The sequence below is a fragment of the Manis pentadactyla genome, chromosome 9 (assembly GCF_030020395.1).
Source record: "Manis pentadactyla isolate mManPen7 chromosome 9, mManPen7.hap1, whole genome shotgun sequence".
NCBI classification, from domain to species: domain Eukaryota; kingdom Metazoa; phylum Chordata; class Mammalia; order Pholidota; family Manidae; genus Manis; species Manis pentadactyla.
This window is the reverse complement of record NC_080027.1, coordinates 12,768,723-12,780,192: the sequence shown is the minus strand read 5'-3', so window position 1 is coordinate 12,780,192 and position 11,470 is coordinate 12,768,723. Positions and strand designations below refer to the sequence as shown.

At 53.0% G+C, this 11,470-nt stretch overlaps 2 protein-coding genes across 7 annotated transcripts; one reads left to right on the top strand and one right to left on the bottom strand.

The window, feature by feature from the left end:
• The first annotated feature begins 1,954 nt into the window (after positions 1-1,954).
• On the top strand, positions 1,955-9,005 carry KAT5 (lysine acetyltransferase 5). Of its 5 annotated transcripts, none has more exons than XM_036929240.2 (14): positions 1,955-2,112; positions 2,212-2,278; positions 2,597-2,665; positions 2,755-2,891; positions 3,153-3,329; positions 3,419-3,493; positions 3,597-3,671; positions 4,017-4,265; positions 4,349-4,438; positions 5,747-5,887; positions 5,966-6,059; positions 8,035-8,194; positions 8,318-8,399; positions 8,492-9,005. In XM_036929240.2, exons 1-14 carry the CDS (start codon positions 2,101-2,103, stop codon positions 8,624-8,626), a joined length of 1,563 nt encoding a protein of 520 aa, XP_036785135.1. In that variant the 5' UTR covers positions 1,955-2,100; the 3' UTR covers positions 8,627-9,005. The 5 variants fall into 5 exon arrangements, with proteins under 5 accessions (XP_036785135.1, XP_036785145.1, XP_036785166.1 ...); XM_036929250.2 differs by having other exon boundaries at positions 1,958-2,112; positions 3,174-3,329; XM_036929271.2 differs by lacking the exon at positions 3,153-3,329 and having other exon boundaries at positions 1,961-2,112.
• A 51-nt stretch (positions 9,006-9,056) lies between these two features.
• On the bottom strand, positions 9,057-10,303 carry RNASEH2C (ribonuclease H2 subunit C). Of its 2 annotated transcripts, none has more exons than XM_057506900.1 (4): positions 10,084-10,303; positions 9,684-9,898; positions 9,486-9,605; positions 9,057-9,207 (listed from the first exon to the last, which is right to left on the bottom strand). In XM_057506900.1, the coding sequence occupies exons 1-4, from the start codon at positions 10,253-10,255 to the stop codon at positions 9,172-9,174; spliced, it is 543 nt and encodes a 180-aa protein (XP_057362883.1). In that variant the 5' UTR covers positions 10,256-10,303; the 3' UTR covers positions 9,057-9,171. The 2 variants fall into 2 exon arrangements, with proteins under 2 accessions (XP_057362883.1, XP_036785217.1); XM_036929322.2 differs by having other exon boundaries at positions 9,057-9,191; positions 10,084-10,300.
• Positions 10,304-11,470: the final 1,167 nt, after the last annotated feature.

The window sequence follows — 11,470 nt, the reverse complement described above, 5'->3', positions numbered from 1 at the left end:
CTCTTAGGTTCCATTCATTTGCTAGAGCAGCTCACAGAATTCTGGCAAACAGGTTTACCAGTTTAATAAAGAATACTGTAAAGGATACAAGTTAACAGCCAGATGAGATACAGAGGGCAAGGTCCCAAACAAAGGAGCTTCTGTCCTTGAGGAACTTGGGGCCTGGCCCGGGGACAGGTGGAGGGGCTCTGGTTCCCCAAGCGTAGAAACCCTCTCCCACTGAGAAGCCGGATCCAACCAAGCAGAGCAGAGCAGACAGCGTTAAGCTCTTCTCAGGGGGTTCTGTGAGGGCTTCACTGCAGAGTCAAGATTGACTAAATCACTGGCCATTGGCTGATTCAGCCTCAATCCCTTGCCCTTGGGAGGGGGGTGGTCCCAAAATTTCTCATTAACTTGACAAGACACCCATTTTACCTTTAAGACTGCAGAGTTTTCAGGAACTGTAGATGAAGACAAAATATACTTGGGAAATGCATATTTGCTCATACAAATGACCAAATATTTATTTCTTATGACTCATTATATTGTACCTACCTATCTCATTTACCTTGCACTTCTTTTTCTGGTTTCCCACTTACTGTCCTTTAACAGACTAAAATAACTTACTTTTAAATATATTCGTTTTTTAATCTATATTCTTCTTTTCTTCCCAACCCCCCAAAAATGTAAGTCCTTCTAGGGCAAGGTTCTTAATTCACTGATGATATTCCAGGCTCTTGGAATAGAACTTGGCACGTGGTAGAGGATCACTAAACATTTGTTCAATGAATGAGTAAATGATGACATATTACTGTTGAAATTAGAAACCTAATATACAAAACAACAAACCTAGAAACCTTATGATGCCGGGGTTCTTGTTCACGAAGCCGAAGAATGAGCTTCACAAACATTCAAGGTAGGAGAGCAAGGTATAGGTTTTTATTTAGAGATAAAGTGAAAGGACAGAGCTCCCGGCTCACGCCAGGAGGGGACAAGAGAGTCCGGGGTGGTGCGTTGTCTAGGGGGTTTATAGGCAGATGAGGATTTTTTGAGAACATGAAAAAAAGCTTAGGGGTGTGGACTTATTAAGTGGTCCCAGAATATTTAGAATTAATTAAACATAAGTAACTTCCTGCTGTTGATTTCTCCCTGAGATACCAACATCTTGGTCTGGGGGCATATGAAACAAGGCCACCTGCTCAGCCCCCAAGGTGGGATGAGGTATTGTTTGCTAAAGAGTAAGTTAAGTGCAATCTTATCTTTAAGGTGGAATCCTTCTCACCTTTTACTGTGTTATACCTGGGCTTGCATGCTAAATTAGTTTGCCCAGTTTGCAAAATTACTTCATCAGATCTGAAGGAGGAAAGACAGCACATAGGCCTGGGCCTTTTGGCATGTTAAAAAGAATCTTACACGTGATTATAAATGATTAGCATAAAATAAACGTGCTACTCTTCTTTATCTGGGGTGTATTAACTGATCTCACTGAAGAATGACTCTAGAGCTGAATGTTTAACACAAGAGTTTTAGTAGGGGGTTTCCTTGCATGTGGTTACATTGCTCTGACTGCAAATATCCTGCCTTGCTTTTTCCGGAGGCCCTCGCCCTACTCTCTCTACACCCACGGTCCCTGTCTCACAGGGTGCCCATTCCTGATGAATTAAGTCCACATGTATCAAGTCCTTTCTCCGTCCCGCCCACTTCACAAGCCTCCCAACGCAGCGTGGCCCAAACACCCGCTTCCAAGAGCACTACTCCCAGCGATACCCGCTGCTGCCACTAGGAGACACTCTAGTCCCGGTCCCCTCAAAGCACAAACACCAGCCCCATGTGACCCACGCTGCACCCACGTGACCGGCGTCGCACCTGCTGGGCGTCACGTGACGGACTCAGCTTTCCTCCAATCATTGTGCACATTGGGGGGATTCCACCCAGTACACGGCCCGAGACTTTAAATACCTTGTTCTCCCTCCAGCCAAACAAGCCGGTTTCCTGCTTCCAGCTGGGCGGCGTCTCTCAAGGGTCTTCTAAGTCGGCTTCAAGAGGCCTCAGTCTACGGCGTGCTCGGTCTCGGAAGTGACGTATCCAGAGGGGCCGGAAGTGGCAGTGGAGGGAGGGAAGATGGCGGAGGTGGTGAGTCCGGTGCTTGGGGCAGGGCGGAGGGAGCCAGGGGAGGTGGGCAGAACCCGAGGACCCCCAGTAGCCGACCCTGGCGCCGCGCTGTCTCCCCAGGGGGAGATAATCGAGGGCTGCCGCCTGCCAGTGCTGCGGCGGAACCAGGACAACGAAGATGAGTGGCGTGAGTGACGTCGGGGGGCGGGGCTAAGGGAATCTGAAGGCGAGGGGTGGGAGTCAACCTAAACCTCGGGAGGAGGGACCTATGTAATCCTGGGGCGGGCGAGGCGCAGATACTCCAGGAGAGGCGTGGCTTTTAGCCGCTCCGAGGATAGAGCGGGGCTTAGAGAGGGGGCGACATTTGGTGACTAGAGGCGACTTGGGCAAAGGCCTCCAAGTGCTGGGGCTTAGGGTTCCGGCGTGGGGCCAGAGACCAGGTCGTAGGAGGGTGGATCCTCATGGCCTACCCCATCTAAGGTCTCTGTCAATGCTGTTCCCACAGCCCTGGCCGAGATCCTGAGCGTGAAGGACATCAGTGGTCGGAAGCTTTTCTACGTCCATTATATTGACTGTGAGTTCTGGGTCGGGATGAGGTGGGGCTGCACGGTCGGTTGGGGGCAGCCTCTGGCATTCCTTCCTGAGCCATCCCTACTGCTGCAGTTAACAAACGCCTGGACGAATGGGTGACTCATGAGCGGCTGGACCTAAAGAAGATCCAGTTTCCCAAGAAAGAGGCCAAGACCCCCACCAAGAACGGACTTCCTGGGTCACGCCCTGGCTCTCCGGAGAGAGAGGTGGTGAGTAGGTCCCCTGCTTCACCTCTTCTGACGTGCCCTTCTCATCTCTTGGCTTCAGGGGCTCCTGATGGGTAGGAGGCAGTGCCCTCTCACCCTGGCTTCAGCTTGCAAAGGATGGGGGCCAAATTGCAGACGTAGCTTACAGAGTCCAGTGGCTGGTCCTATGTCCTTGAGAGGGCAGAGGGTGGGGTCTGATCACTCCATGCTGAGGGGCCCCTACTCCCCTTCCCCATCCCACCACCATCCCCACCCCAAAGGAAGACCCTGGACCTATCTCTACAGCCGGCCTCCGCCCAGGCCAGCGGGAAGACCTTGCCAATCCCGGTTCAGATCACACTCCGCTTCAACCTGCCCAAGGAGCGGGAGGCCATTCCCGGTGGCGAGCCTGACCAGCCGCTCTCCTCCAGCTCCTGCCTGCAGCCCAACCACCGCTCAACGGTACCCTCAGCAATTCCAGGGACCTTGCTTTTCTCTCAGGTCCCACCTTCTCTACCTTCTGACCCACCTTTCTTGGTTTCTCTCTGCAGAAACGGAAGGTGGAGGTGGTTTCTCCAGCAACTCCAGTGCCCAGCGAGACAGCCCCAGCCTCAGTTTTTCCCCAGGTGAGTCCCCCAAACCATCTTTCCTTTCCATACTCCTCCCCTCTGGCAGCCGCGTTCAAGCTTATCTCACAGCCATCCTTTGTTTCTACCATCTCACTTGCAGAATGGATCAGCCCGCAGAGCAGTGGCAGCTCAACCAGGAAGGAAGAGAAAATCAAATTGCTTGGGCACTGATGAGGTAGGTATGGGGAAGAGTGGAAGCTGGTGGAGAGGGAGGGAACCTAGATAGGGTAGAGTTTAGTGACTAGTTTAAAAATAAAGGGTGGTGGGCTCCTTTGGTGTTGGTAGGATTAGGAGCCAGGCAGAGCTGATTCAGACCAGTCATTGGGTAATTTTTTTCAGATTGTGACTGAAAACTTTCCAAGTCTTGGTTTCTTAATCTGGGAAGTGGGAATTATAGTATCTCCCCCCACTTGGGTTGCTATTAGGCTTGAAAAAGGAAATCTGTGCAAGGGCTGTGTGACCTGTAAAGTGCCCTGCTTTAGCTGTCTCCTCTAACCTGTCTTCCACTGGCCCTGAGAAGGACTCCCAGGACAGCTCAGATGGAATACCTTCAGCCCCACGCATGACTGGGAGCCTGGTGTCTGACCGGAGCCATGATGACATTGTTACCCGGATGAAGAACATCGAGTGCATCGAGCTGGGCCGGCACCGCCTCAAGCCGTGGTACTTCTCCCCATACCCACAGGAGCTCACCACATTGCCTGTCCTCTACCTCTGCGAGTTCTGCCTCAAATATGGCCGTAGCCTTAAGTGTCTGCAGCGCCACTTGGTATGAGGGGTATGAGGGGTTAGGCCACCCTCCTAGCACCCCCCCAATCCTGCTTCCACCCCTGATCCTCCTCTCTTCCTCAGACCAAGTGTGACCTACGACATCCTCCAGGCAATGAGATTTACCGCAAGGGCACCATCTCCTTCTTTGAAATTGATGGTCGTAAGAATAAGGTTAGTGGCTGAGGGTAGTGGGAATCCTTGGCACTGAGGACCTGGGGCAAGTCCAATGAGCAGCAGCTTCCTGCTCAGGAAACACTGACCAGTCTGGACAGCAGATCAGTTTATTCCATTTTTATTGAGTTCCTGCTGAAGGGGAGGTGCTGGGAGGTAGAGATGACCAGGAATTAGACCAGGAATCTGCTGAGGGCTCATGGACCACAGGGAAAACAGACGTGCCAATGGCCACTTAGATCCCAGTGTGGTAAGCATTAGGGAACAAAGGATGCATTACTGGGACCCAGAGAAGGTAGCCAGCAAAGCTTCACAAAGGTGTCACTGAACCTTGACATGAAAGGAAGGGGGAAACGGGTCCCACAGTGTGGTTCTGCAGAGCAGGCATGAACATGGGGGGAGATGTGAAACAGACAGGATAAGGCAAGGCTGTTACAAGAGACAGAGCTCTGGTGGTGGGAGTGGGGTCAGGTGGGGAGGAGTTGGGGACACTACAGGTTCAGGCCTTCAAACCTGAGTTTGTCTATGGCTGTGAGGAGGGAGGTGGGAATATCCTGGAGGACCGTTGAGAGTGAGACTCCCCCATTTCTGGGGCTTAGAGGGCGGTGAGGAAGAGACAGGTAACTTGAATGACAGGGAAGAGATGAGGTGCGGGTGGGGTTGGGGAGCTCGAGCGTGCTGCTATAACTACAGTGCTGTCAGTAAGTGTGGGCCTGGGCATCCTGATGGCAGTGCCCACTGGGGGGTTAAAAAGCCACATGTGAAATGCAGGAGGAATGGTATGTAAAGGTAAAGTAGCAAGATTAATAATTTTGCTGGCACAACCCCTAAGGATGTTATTTTGTTAAACTCCCGAATTCCTTATCTCCATTGTAGGATAGCAGATCAGTTCCCAATAGGTGTGACTTTAGACTGGAGAGATTTTTGTGGGTTTTTTTAACAGCTAGACTCCTAAAACTCAAGAGCTTCTCTCATAAGCCTTGGTCAGTCTCTCTTTGTAGGGCCATGTCAGTTTGTTGAGTTGGTAACTACAGCAGAGGGCAGTGGAGGCCCTCAAGGCCGGACTTGGGTGGATGTACGGGGAGCGGAGATAACCTGCCCAGCTCAGTGGGGAGGTCCGTGGTCCAACACCATCACTGGCCCACAGGCTCCTTGACACTGAGAAGTGGCCCTGCCTGAGTGGAGTGGATCAGGCCCCAGGAAGGCAGGCTCATCACCTACCAGCATGGGGTACAGAGGTCCTGGCTGACGCTGACCCAACGGCCATGCTCAAAGCAGGATATTGGTAACAGGCCTTTTCCTCTGCAGAGCTACTCCCAGAACCTGTGTCTCCTGGCCAAGTGTTTCCTCGATCACAAGACATTATACTATGACACAGATCCCTTCCTATTCTACGTCATGACAGAGTATGACTGCAAGGGCTTCCACATTGTGGGCTACTTCTCCAAGGTGAGGCTTGTCCATACTGTCCCTCCGCCCTGCCCCAGGCCAGGCACCTTCCCTCACACTCACCCGCTTCTGTTCCAGGAAAAGGAATCAACAGAAGACTACAACGTGGCCTGTATCCTGACCCTGCCTCCCTACCAGCGCCGGGGCTATGGGAAGCTACTGATAGAATTCAGTGAGTACTTGTGCTCCCAGCCAGGGCCTTTGGGTGGCCACTGGCAGGCCCCTAGGACCAGCGTCAGTGCACCCAGCGGGGCCTCATGCACAGATGTGCTCATTGCCATGATTCTTGGCCCTGGCTGTGCAGCCCAGTCAGCAGAGCCAGAAATAAAAAAGGGATTCTCCCAAGAGTCTGTCTTCAGGTGACTGCCCTGCCTGTCTGGGCTAGGTTATCAGCCCCTCACTGTTCCTTGGCCAGAGTGCTAAGCACCGCCCAGCTTTTCCCAGACGTGACTCACACTCCTGCCCAGGGCCATGGGCAGAAGCAGAGTGTGCCCCTGTTGCTCACCTGCCTGGTCCAGTGCTGTCATACAAGTTCCTGGGCGAGGCAGTGGTTCACTTCCCCAGTGGTCACCTGAGCCTTGCAGTCAGTAGACGTTCCAACTGCAGTTGACTCAGCACACATGTAAGCACTAACATGCATGGATTTCACCCCTGCTTCTCACATTCAGGCAGGTCTCTTAAAGCCCAGAAGGGACTCTGCTCATCATACATGAACTCTTCTATGGTCCCCTAACTCCAAAGCCCCCTCTGCTTCCCAGCTTCTGACTCCCATTCGACTCACCACTCACTGAACCCCTGGGATAACCAAGGCCTGATCTGGGAGACAGGGAGGGAGCCTTAGGTCTTGTCTGGTGAAGACACAGAAGCTTGACTCGAGGTCATGACCCACTTGAGCGGTTTTATTGGTCGAATGGCACCAGGACAGGGTCTCCTGCTCAGGATGTCCTCAGCCCACTGGGGTAGGTGAGTGCCAAGATCCATTCTGAGCCTTGGAGCTTGGACCTCGGGACAGTGTGGGCGGGGCCACCAGGGAAGTGGGCTCACTTCTGGCCAGCTGAGCAGATGGCACTGGAAGCTCCTGTTCCAGGCAGCCCCAGAGGGCAGGTAGGTGGTCACTAGGGAGGGGCCAGAGGTTTCCTGCCGCTGAGGCAGCAGGTATGGCCTCCAGTGTTCTCTCAGGATTCTGCGTGCTCCGCGGCCCCAGCACCCAAGCAGGAACCCAAGCATGCCCTCTTGTTCCATGCTTCCTTTCTCCAGAGCACCAGCCTCTGCTCCTCTCACACTGGGTTACTTGGTGGCCGTCAGGAGATTGGGCAAGGGGGTAAGACTAGCTGATAGATGGACCAGGGGAAGGGCAATGGGCTAACATGAGGGTGGTTATGCCTGAGGGTGGGGAAGGGCTCCCCACAGACAGTGGAGACATCCCAGAGCCCTGATGGAGAGAAAAAGGACTCTGCCCAGGAGACAGGGAGCACTTTGAAGATTTTGCAGGGGCTGAGGGTCTCACCTGAGCCTCCTGCTGGTGCCCAGCAGTCAGCAGGGTAGAGCAGTCAGAGTGGGAGGGAGAGGGCTTGGGGCAAGGTCTGGCACCTGCTGAGGGAAGGGCTCCCTCTGAGTTGGGAAGCGCTGTGGCGCCCCTGCCCTTGCTTTCCTCACAACCTCCTAGTCAGGCTGCTGTGCTCTTAGAGCAGCTGACCTCAGGTCACTGCTGGGGGACTGATTCAGCTGTGAGACTACAAGCATCCTCAGGCCCAGATCAGAAGTGGGGCCTACCCCACTTGCTGCCTCATACCCAGGCACAGAGTCTGGGAGGACAAAGGAAACTCGAGCCACTTTCTTTCCATAAGCCACTTTCTCTTCCCTCACCCAGGCCCACCTGTAAGCCCTCCCTAGCTCCTGAGCATGCCCTCCACTTGATAGCAGCTACTCCTCAGTGCGTTCCGCACCCAGGGAAGGGTGAGTCCTCAGTCGTCCAAGAGGCAACACGCACAACAGACCAGCCACACAGCCCAGGTCACAGAACACCTGCAGGGCAGGACCAAGATGGGAACCAGGCAGTCTACCTCTGCAAAGTGTGCTTTCAAACACTGGTTAATGTGAAGCTGGGGTCACTTACCCACTCCCTCCTTCTCGCTCCATTGCTTTAGGCTATGAACTCTCCAAAGTGGAAGGGAAAACGGGGACCCCTGAGAAGCCCCTCTCGGATCTTGGCCTTCTATCCTACCGAAGCTACTGGTCCCAGACCATCCTGGAGATCCTGATGGGGCTGAAGTCGGAGAGTGGAGAGAGGCCGCAGATCACCATCAAGTGAGCCTGACTCCACCTACCTGGGGGTGCATGGCATGGCCTGTCTCTTCTTGGGCTTATTCTTGGGGTTTCTGGGGGTCTGGGGCAGAAATGAAGGGGGACCTGATCCTTGCCCTCCTACAGTGAGATCAGTGAAATAACCAGCATCAAGAAGGAGGATGTCATCTCCACTCTGCAGTACCTCAACCTCATTAACTACTACAAGGTAGGGAGGCAGGCAGGGGGAGAAAGGTGTGTGTAAGGGTGCGGAGTGGAGGTCCTATGTGGGCTGATCCCCCTGCCCCACCTCCTGTCCAGGGCCAGTATATCCTCACTTTATCAGAGGACATCGTGGATGGGCATGAACGAGCTATGCTCAAGCGACTCCTTCGGATCGACTCCAAATGTCTGCACTTCACTCCCAAGGACTGGAGCAAGAGGGGAAAGTGGTGACCAGGCACTGCTGTGGCATGCCAACGAAGCTGGCAGAATCAGGGCTCACTGGGGACCCCAAGAAGCACACCAAGGGAGATGAGGCTGAGGACAGTTCCACAAGAGGCTGGCTTGATAGGGGCCAGTTAGTGCCCAGTACCAAGATGAGCTCGGGGCTCAGTCACCTCCAGTCAGCTGGCTGCAGGCCCAGGCTTGCTGTGAACCAGGCAGCTGTGTACAGTTGGGTGGGGGTGGGGTGGGCACTCTGTACAGAGGGTTGGTGGCTGTAAAAATTTCTTTTGTAAAGTAGAAACTGGAGATGGGTTGGGTACTGGCTGCAAAATTCTGGCCTCTCTTGCCCCCATTGCTTCTTGGTAATAAACTGTTTCTACGGGTCAGAGCCACTGAAAGATTCCTGTGGGAGAAGGGGCGGTGCCAGGAAACTCACAGGTGCCATGAAGAGCTCATTTATTGGGATGGTAGAATCAGTGGCTCCAAAATGAAGAGCTGGTTTACTGGGGTGAAGGGACCGGTGGCTTTCGGTTTCAAGCTCTGGTTCTTAGTCCTCAGGTACCTGTGCGTGAATCTGCAACAGGAGTCACCTGCGTACAGTTTACTGGGTAGCCCACATACCTGGGGAGGGACCCAGCTGCTCAGAATGACAGATCTTTCTAAACAGGCCAGAGAAGAGTGGCGGGGAAGTCATGCTGCCCTTAGCCAGTCTAATTCTCCAGTCAGACTCTGGCTTCATCTGCCCCATTGTGTTCCCCAACCTTGAAGCCCCTAAACCACTCGGGCAAGATTCTGGACAACCCAAGATTACGATTAAAGTCGGGAATGGATGGGGCCTGGGAGGGAAGGGACCCGTCCGTGTACTTACCGCTGCGGCCAGGCTGGGCCAGCTTAGGGCCCCGCGGACTTTGGCATCCGGACCAGGGATGGTCTCCAGGCCCCACAGGGTAAAGCAGCTGAAACTGGCAGTGGCTTCAATAAAGCGGTCCTGGAGAAGAGGCTCGTCTCAGCAACGGCGCCTCGGCTCCCGCCCGCACCCCCCTGAAACCCGATCACTTCTGCTCACGAAGTCCCGCTCCAGGGCCCTCAGCGCTTCCGAGGGTTCCTCCAGCTCCCGCTCCTCCAGCTGGTCGTCGTTCTCCGAACCTTGCGGTGGGTCCGGCTTCCCCACCACCACCTCTGCTCCCTTCCCTTCCGTCACCATCACATATCCCACGAGGCCGGGCGGCACCACCACCTTCTCGCCCCGCAGACTGCGGCCCCTAAACGACACTTGGAGGCCTGGAGGAAGCGGACGCAGTGAGGGAGGGCCTGACCTAGGCCTTGCAGAGTAAGCCCCGTGGCGGCCCGCCCACCACCCGCCGTAGACCACGATCCCCAGGAGCCCTAGCGCCGCTCCTCACCAAGGAGAGCGCGGCGCCGGCGCGGGGGCCGCCGGGAGCCGTAGTCCGGCCGCGAGCGCTCACCATCGGGACCCTGGCGGATGGCCGGGGTGAAGAAGCGCCCCACGGGGGCCGGCCCGTTAACCGGGACTTCGCAGGGCAGAAGATGCAGCGTGGCGGGGTTGAGGTCGCGCAGTGTGGCGGGGCGCAGGTGGACGCGGTACTTCTCGAAGGCTTCCTCGTCGCTGCTCTCCATCCTCCGCCGCTGCCCGCTGAGGCCAAAGCTGGCGCGTAAAGCGCGCGAAGCCTGTCGGGAGGCGGGGAACAGCGCATAGCCTCCTGGGAAGCGCAGTCCTTCCCCGAGGCTCCTCTGCAAGCTCCGCCTCACTGCGTTCAAGTCCCAGCTTTGTTTTCTTGAAAAAAAATTTCAATTGTTCATTCTTGAACAGTTACACTTCTTCTATTGATTGATAGGGTGTTTGTTTTTTACTAGGGACATCAACTCATCCTCTAATCCGTTGAGGGTATTTGATCCGAGTTTGTCGTTTGTCTTCCAAACCTGTGTATAGGTGATTTTTATTACACAGAAGACTTCTATGTTCTCTAGTCAATTTATCAACATTTTTATGTCTTCTGGTTTTTGCCTTACTCTTTCTTTAATTTTTTGGTCTCTTAACTCCTCTAATATTTATTTGTTCAGATACCCAGCTTAGATATGTTTTGGCAAGTTCTCTCATAAAATAAACACATGCAAAACTGGTAATTAAAATTAAAATTGCATTTAATTTATTGATTTGAGAAAGAGAAAAACATTGCGGGACATCTATGAGCTGGCCTTGGTGCTCTGTTGAACATGAACAATTTCACAGAACATCAACGTCAGACGTCATTCTGTGACATGAGGGATCAAGACAAAAACAAGATTGCTTTGTAATCATGTGAATACAAAGACACGAGCATTGTCCAAACCACAAATATGAAACATCCCTCTTGGGATATGGGTAATGTAGTCACTGTTGCTTCTTTACTAATTACAGCTGTAGCCTCTTAATATATGCGAACATCATAAAAATACCCTCACTCACTGACAGCGTCCAATATAGAAGAAAGCCAGGCCTTCTTAAATCCTCCTCCAAATCACCTGACATGGCCAAATCCTATAAATTTTTTCTAACACCCCCTTATTGAAATGCCCCGCAGTGCAAGAGTAATAAACCTATTTGTTTAACTACAGATATGTTCCTGATGGTTTTTAGCTGGAGGGAAATGACAGATTAATTTAGAGAGGCTTGCTTTGGTTTTTTGTCAATAGTAAGATACATAATACCATTCATTCATGTCTACTTTTATGTCTGTTTGTACAGTTGTGAGGTTTTCTTCATATATAATAGTTATTACACATTTTAAAGTTTGTTCCCAGCTAGCTTATGTTCGTTTCTATTACAAACTAGATCTTTTTTCCCCTTTTTTC

Coding starts and splice junctions, on each gene's coding strand:
- KAT5 (XM_036929219.2), top strand. CDS start 2,101: ATGGCGGAGGTGGTGAGTCCGGTGCTTGGGGCAGGGCGGAGGGAGCCA. Junction 3,672..4,016: donor ATTGCTTGGGCACTGATGAG/GTAGGTATGGGG, acceptor GGCCCTGAGAAG/GACTCCCAGGACAGCTCAGA. Junction 8,195..8,317: donor AGGCCGCAGATCACCATCAA/GTGAGCCTGACT, acceptor GCCCTCCTACAG/TGAGATCAGTGAAATAACCA.
- RNASEH2C (XM_057506900.1), bottom strand. CDS start 10,255: ATGGAGAGCAGCGACGAGGAAGCCTTCGAGAAGTACCGCGTCCACCTG. Junction 9,899..10,083: donor CATCCGCCAGGGTCCCGATG/GTGAGCGCTCGC, acceptor CGCTTCCTCCAG/GCCTCCAAGTGTCGTTTAGG. Junction 9,208..9,485: donor GGCCCAGCCTGGCCGCAGCG/GTAAGTACACGG, acceptor AACTGTACGCAG/GTGACTCCTGTTGCAGATTC.